We start from the raw sequence: 15204 nt of genomic DNA, 5'->3' as shown, positions 1-15204 counted from the left end.
ATGTATCACACAATTTACAATTTCAAACCTGCCCAAGGTTTATCGAACCGGCGGTTTCAAACCGAAACCGTGAGAATTTACTCGAACCGAAATCGTCGATTTTTAAACCGTAGTTCGGTGCAGGTTCAAAAATTTTCGAACTGAAACTGTGCAGGAACCGCCGGTTCCGGGTGGTTTCAAACCGGAACTGCGAAAAACTGCCGGGAAACCGTGAAATTAAGCCGGAACCTCAAAAAATCGACGGTTTGGAACCGTAAAAAACCGCCGGAAAACCGCCGGTTCGAAACCAAAACCGAAACTGGAACCGTAACCACGAAACACCCTCGCGGTTCGATTCCGGTTCAATAATTTCCAAAACCGGAACCGGCAGTTCCTGAACCGTGGACACCTCTATTCATAACATCAAATTTTTGCGCATTTAAAACTTATTGATATGCATATTTCACCGAAAATAAAATAGATAAAATAATTATAAAAATTATACACTTCATGGTGTATAATTTAATTCTTGAAAAATATGCAACACCGAGTTTAGCTATTTTTAGCATAATAACTTACTTATTTGGCAATTTGTCATTTTCAAAACAACTTTTGGATAATGGGTGTTCGGATTTCGTTTCAATTTTTAAAAATATAATCAAATATGGATATTGAATTTTGAGATAATATAAATTTAAAATATGAAAATCTAAAATTTTAGAAATAACTAAATTACAACCATATCGAAATCGAAATTATTAATATTTATTACTTCTCTCTTTCAAGTAAATCAATTCATATTCATTTTTTTAAGAAGCCACAACTTAATCAATCTTTGATCACCTACTCTAAAATATCAATCTACTTATTTCATACTCCATATTCACACAAAATAAAATGTATCCACTGTCACTTATTAAAATTACTCATATTTATAAGATTATTTTATTTTGTTGTGAGCATAGAGTGGAGATGGATTGGTGTTTTGGTTTTTGGACGTGATTGTCTTATTTATCTATTTATTTATTTTATAAACAATGATAAATTTCAATGTAAAAAAAAATTGCGTCCTAAATTCACCTCGATTTAGGGGGAAAAGGAAGTATCTTTGAGTGATCCAGTGGCATCCCATCCCTCTCCGGCGCTGACCTCCGCCCGCGGCAACGGCTGTCGCCGCCGCGTTGAATCCGCCATTTCCGATCTCTTTCGCATCATTTACGGTACGCTTATTAGGTAAAATCCTCTATTGTTATGAAACGGAAAGAAGTTGAATACTGTTCATTGAAATCAAAGATGATTATAGTGTTCCTTCATAAACCTCTAGTTTGTTTGATTTCGGTAAGCTGCTGATTTCCGTTGTATGATTGCGATACAGCAAAATTCTCGCGATGGAGAACGGAAGCAGCTGTTTCTTTTCCTATGTAGGATTCCTCAATTTTCCGATTTTGCTGATAATTGGCGCTTCTACCTTGCTTTTGTTCCGGATTTTGTATGTTATACATCGAAGCAGCAAACAATTACACAATAGACCTCCAGGACCTCTGAGTACCTTGATAATTCTAGGTTCAGGTAGCAAATTTCTACCTTTTCTTGTCCTTAATTGTCTCCGATGATTGCAGCCACCAAGTTTCACCTCAAAATTTGTAATACTTGAAAAGTAGTTCTGATTATAAGGCGATAATTTGATATGGCTGGGTGCGTATTTACATCCGTTATTTGTTTTTTCAGAGTCTCGGTTTGATTTGTCCTTTTGATCCAAATCTAGGTGGCCACACTGCAGAGATGCTAAACCTATTAGGTGTTATGCAGATGGAAAGATTTAAACCAAGATGCTATATCGCTGCTGCCACTGATAACATGAGCCTTCAGAAAGCTCGTGTGATGGAGGACACCTTGAAGAACAAGGTAAAATACCTTCAGCTACTCTACGTATATGATATTCTTCCTATTGCATTATGACTGTGTTGTGTTTTGTGTGTTTAGTTTGGATGTAAATGAGAACATTAGTCAGATAATGAGATTGAAATCATGCTTGTTTTACATACATAATATGCGTGATATATATGTGGACGTAGTTTGTTCTTGACGTTGGGATAGAAGTTAGAACTGTGATTTTTTGTGAGGTACATGGGATAAGTATATATGCTAATTACTTTATATACACTTACTCATGGATAAAGGTCACTGGTTGTAGATGAATACGTTATAAGTGTCCATAAATTAGTTTTGTTTGGGTTTTGATGACTAATTGAACACTCTACTACTTTTCCATGCCCTGACAAGATTTTATGTGCTAGGCAGAAGCTGATACGATATGCGCTTCAGATTTTTTGCAAATTTACCGTAGTCGCGAGGTTGGACAGTCTTACATAACTTCAGTTGGCACAACTTTAGCTGCTTTAGCACATGCATTATGGCTGATGATCAGAATCCGACCTCAAGTGGTATTGTGATTTCTTGATACACTCAACTGTGACAAGGATCATGTAGTTTTATTTATTTTATTTGCTCCACTCAATATTTCCCATTTGCAGATTTTGTGCAATGGGCCTGGGACTTGTATACCGCTTTGTGCCATTGCTTTTGTTTTCAAGGTTTGCATAACTATGCTCGTCGTTATATGCCTTTTTAATTTGGGGTTTATAGAACAATGTTAAAGTTATACTGCAACTTTCAGGTTTTAGGGATCAGGTGGTCATCCATTTTTTATGTTGAGAGTATTGCTAGAGTCAGAAGGCTATCTTTGAGCGGGTTGCTTCTTTACAAACTACGGATGGCTGATCAATTATTCGTGCAGTGGCCACAGCTGAAGAGCAAATACCCCCGAGCTAATTATGTTGGTCGTCTAATGTAACAACTCATGCTCTTGCCCCTCCTTTCAGGTACTTCCCGTTTCCCTGATTATACTCTTATGATCTCTAGCTTTATTTCCTTTTGCTTAGATCAATATATAAACTTTGTTGATACGTTGGTCGAACCGTTACCAGATTGAGCAAATATATACAGGGTTAGTTTCATGTTCTTTAAGTTGCAAGATATGACATGGAATTTGTCGTAAACATGGAGCTTCTTTTATTAACTGTACATGTGTTTTATGCCCTATCCATTGAATAGTCTTGAATAACTGTGTGATTAAATATGCCTGAGTTCAAAAAATGCATGAGTTTCACTGAAGCAAACAATATGGCAAGGGCTAATTTGAGGTTGAATTTTACATGATATATGAAGGGGACCTCATACATGGAAAGGGAGGGGGAAGATGGGGAGAAGCTAGTTACATATAGTTTGTTAGTTAAGTAGTTAGCTGCTGACGTGGTGTGATGAGCTAGGAAACTGAATGTAACACAAAATGTATACTCTATAAAGAATCTGTACACACTTTCTGCATTCTTAAACAATGAAATACCTGTTTCGCAATCCTGATGTTCAGATGAATGCTGTACCAGAACCAAATCTTAATTGAGTACTATACGAAATTAGTTGATGGTAGGAATAGTGATTTACTAAATATTTAAATTGATTTTTTTTTATTTAACATTGTAGACATAAATCAATATACATTCTAACAAATCTTAAATTGACACTATTAATTGAAGATATATACAAATGCACATAATCTTGCATCTACATATTTCCCCGAAACAAGAAAAGAAAAGCTAAGATACTGCATAAGATCCTCTTTCATCAACAAGCTGAATCTGCACAACATCATTTCTGCCTCTCCCCTTCATCTTCAAGTAATTGATTTATGGCACAGACTCCCACATCACCAACACCATCGCCACCACCTTCAACCCACTCAGCCAGTCAGAATAACAGAGAAACAAGAACATGAAAGCAAACAAGATTTCTAACAAAGAAATCTGATGCCAGATTAACATGAAATGAGATACCTGGGTATAGACTAGTCCTCGATGATGATTGAAGGGATGTGGCGGACTTTGTGGAAATCCTGTCCTGATGGTGATACCCTTTCTCTCAATCCCGGCATTTGTTTAATTACAACTCTCTGAAGGGAAGAAATGCCACTCAATCCCTCAGGCATCATCTCCAAACAAGAACACTCTTTGATCTTTAATTGGGTCAGAAGGGGCATGGCTCCTGCCTCCACTCTCCACTCTCTCAACTTTGGTAAACCTATTAATTCTAGCTCCTTGAGGCGAAGAAAACTATTTGCTGGACACGTCATCTCCTCTCCAACAAATGATTCACACCTTAATTGCAAGTTTACCAAGCAAGCAAGGTTTCCTAGTATCCCCATTGGATCATCCTCAATCTCGGACGCATACAGGCTCAAAAACCTAAGTTTTGAGGTTCTCAAGTCACTCTCGCACTCTGTTAGCGCCTTCCCTAACTTAGCCCTAGTCCACAAGCCATGAAGGTTGGGACATTTCAAAGCCTTCTCCAGCATTCGCTCACTTGTTAAGTCGCAGCTGTCTTCGATATAAACTCTACAAAATACTATCTTGTTCCACTTCATAATGGCCTTCATGATGGCTGATAAGCTTTCTTTATCGTGTATTCTTGCTGAAAAATGTCGGAGATTCTTCATTCTGTCCATACATTTTAATTCATGATATCTACTATCCAAGAATTGTAGACTCTCCAACCCATCTAATCCCTCATCCAATCTTACTCGATAATTTCCAATCTTTTCATCTCCATATAAAGGAAAATATAAGTGTTTTAATCGCAGCATCTCCTGCAAAACATTTGGAACTTCAACGTTCATTGTATTTGCTAAATCGATGGTATCAATGTATACCAAATTCCTAATGGATGATGGCAGCTTATCAAGTTCACATCCTTGTAAACACAAACTTCTAAGGTGAACAAGATTAGTGATTCCTCTTGGTAACTTTCCTCCTGCGAATTTGAATCCCACGATAACTAGATCTCTCAACAATTTGAATTTTTGAAGATCAACCATACTTTGTGGAGGAAACAGAAAAACATTCGAATTTATGAGATTGGTTAATCGAAGAGACCTTATATGCTTGCTAGTATCTTCTCCACAAGTGACTGCAGGCTCGTGTTCAACTTCACTCCTGAAATGGATGGCCAAATGTTGTATTTTCATATGCGAGGAAGCTTCCTGTATCAAGGTACTAAGTTTTCCACCTTGATATTCCAAACTCTGCACACCAAAATCCTCCCTTTTCCCCAATTTCAAATAGTTCTCGTACTACATCATGAAGTTTGCATGTTTCATATTTTCTAGTTCTATTTGAGACATCATAAGTAAACATAATTTCAACTTGAACTAGAGACCTAGAGGCCAACTCACTTAAGTATAGCTCAGCGATGTCCATTAAAGTGTCTTCCTTGTCTCCAATATTCTCATGTGAAATCATGCCTTGTGCTATCCACATCTTATATAAATGTCCTGCATCTATGGTTTCATCCTCATTGAATAATATACCCATATATAGAAAGCAAGGCTTCAAATAATAGGGTAAACTTTCATAGCTTAAGTTCAACACTCCATCAATCTGCTTTTCATCTCTATATATGACTTCTTTGATGTCTTTATTAACTAATTCCCACTCCTCCATCGAAATTTTCTTCCTCAAAACCCCGCCGAGTAAAGAAATTGCCAATGGCAAATACCCACATTTATGCACCATTTCTTTCCCAATTTTCTCAAATCTTTCTTCCAATGCAAAGCCTACATATTGAAGTAATAATAAATGACGATCAATTGAATATTTAGTAAAATTCAGTAAGAAGGTGCTTGACTGAGATTGTAAGTGCTTTAAAACAAGCAACAAATTGACCTGGAATGTTTCCATGGTGAAATGCTTTGTATTTTAGTAGTTCCATTGCAGCATCCATATGTAAAAGGCCATGTTCCACTGCCAATCCAATCTCTGCGACCTTTTATTTCCGTGTTGTAACCAATATTTTGCTTTGCAGTTCTTGGACTATAAATGGATGCTTCAGTTCATCCCAATGAGAAAGTTCCCAAACGTCATCCAAAACAATGAGACATCGCTTCTCTCTTTGTATCTCACATAGTCGCTCGATCAACTCAAAGTTGCTCAGACTTGGAACCTCCTCCTTTATTCGTGGCTCATCGTTCACACTTGAAACACTCTTCTTATTCTCCTTCTGATTCTCTAGTTGCCTCAGAACATCCTCCCAAACTGATCGACTCTCGCATTGCTGAGTAATACAAACCCACGCGGAGAGCTCAAAGTTGGTCGTCTCATTGTAGAGCTTCTTGGCAATAGTGGTCTTGCCTGACCCTCCCATTCCCCACACTGAAATAATCCGATCCTCAGTGTCTTTTCCTAGGTAATGAACAAGCTGCTCCAGCTCATCCTCCATGCCCAGAAAGCAATCTCCCATCTCAAAATAGGGAAAAGTCTTTCTTGACATGTTTTGCGAGCTTTCCCCCTCTCCATTTGGATTGATGATTATGCTTCTTTTTATGCCGTTTTTTTGCATATCCTTGCTTATCCTCTCCAGATTCGATGTAATTTGTGAAATCTCAGAGCCTAATTTGTGGAGTGAGCTGCAATATGTCAAAATGCAGGAATATTTGCGGACGAACTGTCCAAGGCCTCTTCTCCTTGAATAAACTTGATAAGCTGCGTGCCTTTCAATGGCGGATTCGGATCTGTAGACGAGATCTCTGATCTCTGAGATCCAATTGGAGATGGTTCTGCTTTCATGTCGTCTTTTATCAGCGTCTTGGAGGAAACACTTCATCTCTTTGAGCTGCCTCTCAAGCTCCTTGACTTGATCAGCCACACCAGCTAAAAACCTTCCCTCTACCAATAGCAAATCACGGATGGTTTGTAGAGCAATCGACACCACTGCTTCTGCCATTGCAACGATACCAAGCTTTGATTGTTTGGTGAATGCTCAAATGTGAAGAAATGGGGAAGAAAACAGGAATGAATGAAACAAAAAACAAGAAACAAGAAACAAGAAATAAGGAATGAAAGAAACTAGAAACAAGAGAGCAGGAGAAAAATGGCTGAACTTACGAGGCTTACATTGCACACTTTTCTTTGGGAGAACCTTAAATTTATTAGTTATAATGCAGTTATTTGAGGGCTGTATTAATAAATTTATAATTATTAGTATTTGAAATAGAAGTTTTGATTAGTAAAGTTTATGATAGAAAATATAATCTTCTACTCAGCACAATCGAATTTCAAATAAAATATCTTACAATATGGAATCTACTAGTCTGATGATTGCAACACCACGTATTTGGGTTGCATATTTAATTACGTGGCCTGTCCTCCATAATTACTGGCTTCCTGCTTTGCTATTGAAATACTCTAAACAAAATATCAATATCGCTATACAATACAAGGAATTCACACATACTACAATGAAGATTCCACTTTGTCATAAAAAAGCATGTAGTCATGCTCTATTGATTATCTCCTCCATACTTGCACCTAATTAAAAGAAGAAACATATCATTAACATCTAGTAAGTATGTAGCTTCAGCAATACAGAGAAGTTGTATCGTAGACACTCATACAATATAACAAGCTTCTCTCTGCATTCACAAAACAATACCATCTGAACTTTGCATAATTATCTAGCCAAAGTTCATAACCAGACAGAGTAGATTCCCAAGACTATTGGTATTTAATAATAGCTGAATAGCATCAACAATAACAAGTTATCAAACAAGATGCAGCCTGTATTTAATCTTAAAGCAAACATAATGAAGACTTAAGCACTAAAATCAAGGTATTCTCTTACATCAACAAGCTGAATCTGCACACCTCCATCATTTCTGTCTCTCTTCCTTCATCTTCTAATCATAGAGATGATGCTGGTAGATGTATGAGTACGACACGAACCCCCACATTACCAGCACCATTGCCACTGCCTTCAACCCAGTCAGTTTAACAAAGAAACAAGAACATGAAGCTGATAAAGATTTCTAACAAAGAAACTAGATTAACATGACATGAGATACCTGGTTGGGCACAGACTAGTCCTTGATGATAATTGAAGGGACGTGGCGGACTTTGTAGAAATCCTGTCCTGCTGGTGATATCCTTTCTCTCAATTCCGGCATTTGTTTAATTACTAGTCGCTGAAGGGAAGAAATGCCTCTCAATCCCTCTGGAACCATCTCAAGACAAGAACACTCTCCGATTGTTAATTTAGAGAGAAGGGGCATGGCTCCTGACTCCACTCTCCACTCCCTCAACTTTGGTACACCTCTTAACACTAGCCTCTTGAGGCGAGGAAAACTGTTTTCTGGACACCTCATCTCCTCCCCAACAAATGATTCCCAATATAATTGCAATATTATCAAACAAGGAAGCTTTCCCAGTATCCCCATTGGATCATCCTCAATCTCGGTCTCAAACAAGCTCAAAATCCTAAGTTCCGAGCTCAAAAAGTCACTCCCGCTCTCTGCTAGTGCCTTCCCTAGCTTAGAATCGATAAACAAGTGATTAAGATTGGGACATGCCAAAGCCTTCTCTAGCATCTTCTCACTTGTAAAGTCGCAATTGCCTTTGATATAAACTGAACAATATACTATATTGTTCCACTTCATAATGGCATTCATGATAGCTAACAAGCTTTCATGGTCGTGTATTCTTACTACAAGCCGTCGGAGATTCTTCATTCTATCCATACATTTTAATTCATGCAATCTACTATCTAAGCATACTAGAGTCTCCAACTTTTCTACTCCCTCATCCAGTCTTACCCGATAATTTCCAATATTTTCAATTTGATATAAAGGAAACATCAAGTGTTTTAATCGCAGCATCTCCTTAAAAACATTTGGAACTTCAACATCCCATGAATCTGATAAATCAAGGGTCTCCAAGTATACCAAATTCCTCATGGATGATGGTAGCTTATCAAGTTCACAACCTTTTAAACGCAAATTTCTAAGGTGAACAAGATTAGTGATTCCTCTTGGCAACTTTCCTCCTGCGAATTTGAATCCCACGATAACTAGATCTCTCAACAATTTGAATTTTTGAAGATCAACCATACTTTGTGGAGGAAACAGAAAAACATTTGAATTTCTGAGATTGGTTAATCGAAGAGACCTTATATGCTTGCTAGTATCTTCTCTACAAGCGACTGCAGGCTCGTGTTCAACTTCACTCCTGAAATGGATAGCCAAATGTTGTATTTTCATATGCGAGGAAGATTCCCGCCGTAGTAAGGTACTAAGTTTCCCACCTTTATACTCCAAACTCTTCAAACCAAAATTCTCCCTTTTCCCCAATTTCAAACATAGTTCTCGTACTACATCATGAAGTTTGCATGAACCAAATTTTCCAGTTCTATTTCCGATATCATACTCAAACCGAATTTCAAACTGAACCAGAGACCTGGAGGCCAACTCACTTAAGTAAAGCTCAGCGATGTCCACTAAAGTGTCCTCCTTGTCTCCAATATTCTCATATGAAATCATGCCTTGTGCTATCCATCTCTTATATAGAGAAGAAGCATTTATGGTTTGATCCTCATCAAATATACCCATATAGAGAAAGCAAGGCTTCAAATAATAGGGTAGACTTTCATAGCTTAAGTTCAGCACTCTATTAATCTGCTTCTCATCTCTATATATGGCTTCTTTGATATCGGCATTTACTAATTCCCACTCAACCATCGATTTTTTCTTTCTCAATACCCCACCGAGTAAAGAAATTGCCAATGGCAAATACCCACATTTCTGCACCATTTCTTTCCCAATTTTCTCAAATCCTTCTTCCAATGCAAAGTCTGCAAATTGAGTTAATATAATTATTTCAATTCAACTAGTGGGGGAAGAGTGTAAGGTATTGGAAATAACTTTTATTTCCATAAAAAGAGATCCACTTGTCAATTTATTAGTAGTATATCAGGAAATTTAGTATGTAATGTATGAGGTAATCCCTTCAAGTTTTATAAAACAAGTACTCCCTCCGTTTTTGAAGAATAGAAATTCTTTCATTTTTGGTCCGTTTTCTATAAATAGAAACACTCCTTTAAGAAAATTTTGTTCTCATATCTATGAGTTGATATCTATTTCCCACTAATTCATTTCTATCTCTCTTATTTTATCAAGTATTCGAAAGTTTATAAACCCTTCAAAAATAACTTCTCAACAAACCCTTACAAACTGTTACAGATATTTGGCAAAATGAGTTTATAAACCCTTCAAAAATAATTTTCTCAACTCTGTTTATATTTTCTTAATAAGAGAACCAACTAGTCCTAAATTAAAAGATCGAGAGATTGAACGCCACTATTCTTGAATAAGTTAGAGTCAGGTCTTCTTTCCGTACTATTACGGATATGAAAATAATGGTATATTGTGCTTTGTATTTTAATATATACATTTAATTTCATTTTCTATGTAACTGTATTTCTTTTCTAACCATATGATTAGAGGTGCCCACGGTTCCGGAACCGGCGGTTACGGTTCAGAATCGCCGGTTTCGGTTTTGGAAATTGCCCAACCAGAACCGAACTGCGAGGGTGTTTCGCGGTTATGGTCACAGTTCCAAAACTGTCGATTTCGGTTTTGGTTCCTAACCGACGGTTTTTAACGTTTTTCACGTTCCGAACCGCCAGTTTTCAAAAAAAATTTATGGTTCCAGCTCGTTTTCGGTTTAGAAAATTTTGAATCTGAACCGAACCACAGTTCTAATATCAATGGTTTCGGTTCGGAACCGTAACCGACGCCCAACGGTCACGGTTTCGCAGTTAACCGCCAAAACCGTGAACCTTGGGCACCTCTAACAATTATTTGGAGCCACAAATAGGAGAAATCAGTCAGTTTGACCATGAAATGGTCGATTAAACCAATTTTTGTTTTCTTTCTCTCTCCGTTGTGAATATGAGTTCTGTTTTTTTTTATTTTTAGTCTGTCCACGAATAGGAGTCTCGATTCACTTTTATCATAAATGGTAAAATAGGGTCTCACATTCCACTAACATATTTCACTCAAATTTCATTTAAACTATTATGTACAAGTGGGACTCATATTCCACTAACATTTTTTCACTCATGTTTTTTAACATTTCATAAAATCCATGCAGCCAAGAAATGAGACTCCTAATGGTTGACGAAGGAAGTCTTTATTAAAAAAAAATATTAATTGGAATTAATCAATACCAACACAACATTCTTCGAATATTATATGAGTACTAATATTACTATCAAATTTCTTCAAAATCTTTATAATACCTTTAATATTAGTACTATATTTTTACACTTACCGCACAAACAATTTCCGTTTCTTTGAATACCCCTATGTTTAGTAGTACTACTAATCAAGTTTGGTATCCACTCCATTTTAATAATAACAATGATAAATAAATAATTAAAACTGACCTGGAATTTTGTCATGGGAAAATGCTTTGTTTTTAAGAAGTTCTAAAGCAGCATCCACATGTAAGAGCCCATGTTTCACTGTCAATCCAATCTCTGCAACCTTTTGTTCCCGTGTTGTCACCAATATTTTGCTCTGCAGATTTTGGACAATGAATGGATGCTTCAACTCCTCCCAATGAGAAAGTTCCCAAACATCATCCAAAACTATGAGACATCGCTTCTCTCTTTGTATCTCACATAGTCTCTCTATCAATTCAAAGTCGTTCAGACTTGGAACCTCCTCCCTTATTCGCGGCTCATCGTTCAGAATTGAAGTTGAAACACTCTTCTTCTTCTTGTTCTGATTCTCTAGCTGCCTCAAAACATCCTCCCAAACTGATCGACTCTCGCACTGCTGAGTAATGCAAACCCACGCTGACAGATCAAAGTCGGTCATCTCGTTGTAGAGCTTCTTTGCAATGGCGGTCTTGCCTGAGCCTCCCATTCCCCACACTGATATAATCCGATCCTCTGTTTCTTTCCCTAGGTGATGAACAAGCAGCTTCACCTCATCCTCCATGCCTAGGAAGCAATCTCCCATCTCCAAATAGGGGAAAGTCTTCCTTGACATGTTGTTTCCACCCGAGCTTCCCCCCTCTCCATTTGGATTCATGATTATGCTTCTTTTTATGCCGTTTTCTTGCATATCTTTGCTTATCCTCTCGAGATTTGATGTAATTTGTGAAATCTCGGAGCCTAATTGGTGGAGTGAGCTGCAATCTTCCAAAATGCAGGAATATTTGCGGACCAACTGCCTGAGGCCTCTTCTACTTGAATAAACTTGATAAGCTGCGTGTCTTTCAATGGCGGATTCGGATCTGTAGGCGAGATCTCTGATCTCAGAGATCCAATTGGAGATCGTACTGCTTTCGTGTCGTCTTTGATCAGCATCCTGGAGGAAACACTTCATCTCTTTGAGCTGGCTCTCGAGCTCCTTGACTTGATTGCCTACACCAGATAAAAACCTTCCCTCTTCCAATAGCAAATCACGGATGGTTTGTAGAGCAACCGCCACCACTGCCTCTGCCATTGCAGCAATTTCAAGCTTTGATTGTTTGGTCAACTTTCAGATGTGAAGAAAGTGGGAAGAAACAAGAGAGGAGGAGATTAGAGAAGTTTTGTTAATACTTTAGAATATAATTTGGCATTGGAAGTTGGATCAAACGTTCATACATGTTTCTAATTACAATTATTCTATTTAATTAGCAGGCCTTTAGTGGTATAATTCTCACCAACTAGTCCAATACACGTGTTCTTCTTTTCCATTTTGTTATTGGGATATTGTTCTCTGTGTCCACAATAGTTTTGTCAAGCCAAGCCCAAGCCACAAATTCTTATCCACAGCCATAAAAAAAACTTTTCTAGTCTAATAGTGGACAAGTCACACCTACAAATCTAATTATTTTTTCAATGGTTGGCATATTATAATTCCATTAGAATAAATATTATCGGACTATAATAATTAGAAAAAATGCATAATTATTATTATTTTGTGCTTAGTGTGTTTAGTTTGGATGTAAATGAGAACACTAGTCAGATTATGAGATTGAAATCATGCTTGTTTTACATGCATAATATGCGTGATAGAAGTTAGAACTGTGGACGTATTTTGTTCTTGACGTTGGGATAGAAGTTAGAACTGTGATATTGTTGTGAGGTACATGGGATAAATATATATGCTAATTATAATGTTAAAGTGTTTCTGATAGTAAATTTGATGAGATGCAAAAAGTTGTGGCATATACTTGAGCAGAAAGTGTGCTACAATAACATAGGATTTTTCATATCTGCAGTAGTTTTGAATAGCTGAGGGAGTGATCAATTGCTAACTCATCATTTAATTGCTAACTACAACTAATTTAAAACCACATGATTTTAAAAAACGTGTGGTCTACAATTTGCCACGTGTAATTTTTGTTTTTATTAATTAAATCGAAAAAAATAAAAAAAAAATGCCAAATTAGGATTTTGGATAAAAATGTCAATATAGTGTTTCGAAAATATCAACACAATGCTTTGAGAATGTCAACACAAATTTAGGATTGACATTGTATATGCTTTATATGACATATTATCTTAGTTGTATTGACATTAGCCTGTGTACGAAAAATACGAAAATTCTAGATTTTTTTTTTTCAAATTTTGACGTCGGAACATATGCATGTAGTATATCGTTGGAATCCTTATAAAATTATCTTTAATTTGATATATGTTATATGAATTTAAAGTTTTGGGATTTCTTTTAAAAGTTAGTTATAACTAACTTGACATTAATACCCCTATTGATTTTTATTAGAATTAATCATATAGCCTTATTGACGTTTTTTGTTGATCGTATTGACATTTTGTGGTAAATGATCTAGGCCTTTATTTTTGAATATCTAATGACTATTATTGAGTTATAGTTAACCATTAAGTATTGAGTTAGCAATATAACACTCCCCGGAGTAGTAAATAGTAAAGCTTATTAATAGAATCACTACATAAGAGTAGAAATTCCTTCCATGGTCATTCTATATTATATAGAGATAAAATAATTTCATATATCTCATCAATAACTCTTTGACATGCCATATCATTTGGACACAAATTTTGCAAATTGGCGGCTAAAAATGAAGCATCCATTTAGTCATTCTATGGACATTGGGAAAAATATTATATATGTAAATTATATCATATGATGAATTGGCGTACAACCGATTATTAGAAAAGGGTCATTCACATCTTAAAAAGTCTTATAAAGAGGAGGGTTATCCATATTTATATAGACAAGCTAGGATCATCACTAAGTCGATGTGGAACAAGATTTTAAGAATTTTTAACATGCCCCCTCATGTGTGGATCGAAATGACATATCAGACTTTCATCACGTGGGTAGGCAAGAGAAGAGATAAAGAGATCAATACATCATCGACTTGGACCCACTCTGATACCATATTATAAATGAGTCACTCACCCCTTATAAGAGCATTTCCAATGGGAAAAGGTAAGTTGAGAAGGTATATATCTCATTATCTTTTAAAAAAGGTGATTATACCTTCTTAAAAAGTACTCCCTCCGTCCCACATAATTTGAGACAATTTGATCGGGCACGGGTTTTAAAAAATATAATGGAAAGTGAGTTGAAAAAGTTGGTGGGATGTGGGTCCTACTTTTAAAGTATTGGTTTTATAATAAAATGTGAGTAGGAATGAATTAATAAAATATGAGGTCCACTACCAAAAATTGTAAAAGTGAAATGAGTCAAATTATTTGGGACGGACCAAAATGGAATACTGGGTCAAATTATGTGGGACGGGGGGAGTAATGGACTTCAAGAGAAGAAGGTAAATTAAGAAGACAAATAAAAATAACTAACTTTTTACATTTTCTTCCAAGAAGAGGTAAAGATACATTCTCAAAATGAAAGAAGGTATAATACCTCACCAAATACTTTTTTCATTGGAGCATGAAATTTTATCAAGAAGAGGTAAATATGGTAGTTATTTCTCTTTATCCCTCCATTTACCCTTTCCCTTGGAGATGCTCTAAGGGGGAGAGTTATCCACACTAGAGCCCGCTCTGATACCATATTGTCACACGCACACACGTTAACACACATGCAATCACACATACACACACACATAGTCACACACCTAAACACATACAGTTTCTCTCTCTCACACACAGTTACACATATAGACACACAACGTCACACACTACACATATTACGCACACGAATGTGCTCATAATTTCTATAAATTCAATTTTTCTCATCCAATTGGCAAATTTTGTATGAAACGAAAAGGTTGTGGCACATATTTGAGCAGATGTGTGCTACAATAACACAGGATTTTTATATGTTACTAAATCTTTACT

The 15204-nt window shown here is 36.5% G+C and overlaps 2 protein-coding genes and 1 pseudogene across 17 annotated transcripts; 1 reads left to right on the top strand and 2 right to left on the bottom strand.

The window, feature by feature from the left end:
• Nucleotides 1–977: 977 nt before the first annotated feature.
• On the top strand, nt 978–14243 carry LOC125193563 (UDP-N-acetylglucosamine transferase subunit ALG14-like). Of its 15 annotated transcripts, none has more exons than XR_016129041.1 (8): nt 979–1199; nt 1355–1548; nt 1745–1884; nt 2277–2423; nt 2514–2573; nt 2657–2670; nt 2777–2861; nt 11447–11566. XR_016129041.1 is itself a non-coding variant. In XM_048091390.2 (7 exons), the coding sequence occupies exons 2-6, from the start codon at nt 1368–1370 to the stop codon at nt 2831–2833; spliced, it is 585 nt and encodes a 194-aa protein (XP_047947347.1). In that variant the 5' UTR covers nt 978–1199; nt 1355–1367; the 3' UTR covers nt 2834–2861; nt 3208–3396. The 15 variants fall into 15 exon arrangements, 11 of the variants coding, with proteins under 11 accessions (XP_047947347.1, XP_088913731.1, XP_047947348.1 ...); XR_016129040.1 differs by lacking the exon at nt 11447–11566 and adding an exon at nt 6518–7014; XR_016129039.1 differs by lacking the exon at nt 11447–11566 and adding an exon at nt 5896–6019.
• Nucleotides 4563–6813, bottom strand: LOC148929465 (putative disease resistance protein At1g50180; annotated as a pseudogene).
• Nucleotides 7102–12376, bottom strand: LOC148929464 (putative disease resistance protein At1g50180). 2 transcript variants are annotated; one of them, XM_089057598.1, is made up of 4 exons: nt 11308–12376; nt 7931–9711; nt 7711–7840; nt 7102–7397 (listed from the first exon to the last, which is right to left on the bottom strand). In XM_089057598.1, the coding sequence occupies exons 1-2, from the start codon at nt 12374–12376 to the stop codon at nt 7946–7948; spliced, it is 2835 nt and encodes a 944-aa protein (XP_088913724.1). In that variant the 3' UTR covers nt 7102–7397; nt 7711–7840; nt 7931–7945. The 2 variants fall into 2 exon arrangements, with proteins under 2 accessions (XP_088913724.1, XP_088913725.1); XM_089057599.1 differs by having other exon boundaries at nt 7711–7836.
• Nucleotides 14244–15204: the final 961 nt, after the last annotated feature.

Source organism: Salvia hispanica, chromosome 4, assembly GCF_029641045.1.
Source record: "Salvia hispanica isolate PSC_SH4W2 chromosome 4, Shi_PSC_v1, whole genome shotgun sequence".
NCBI lineage: Eukaryota > Viridiplantae > Streptophyta > Magnoliopsida > Lamiales > Lamiaceae > Salvia > Salvia hispanica.
Note: the sequence above shows the minus strand (reverse complement) of the source record. Positions and strands in the feature narration are given on the sequence as shown.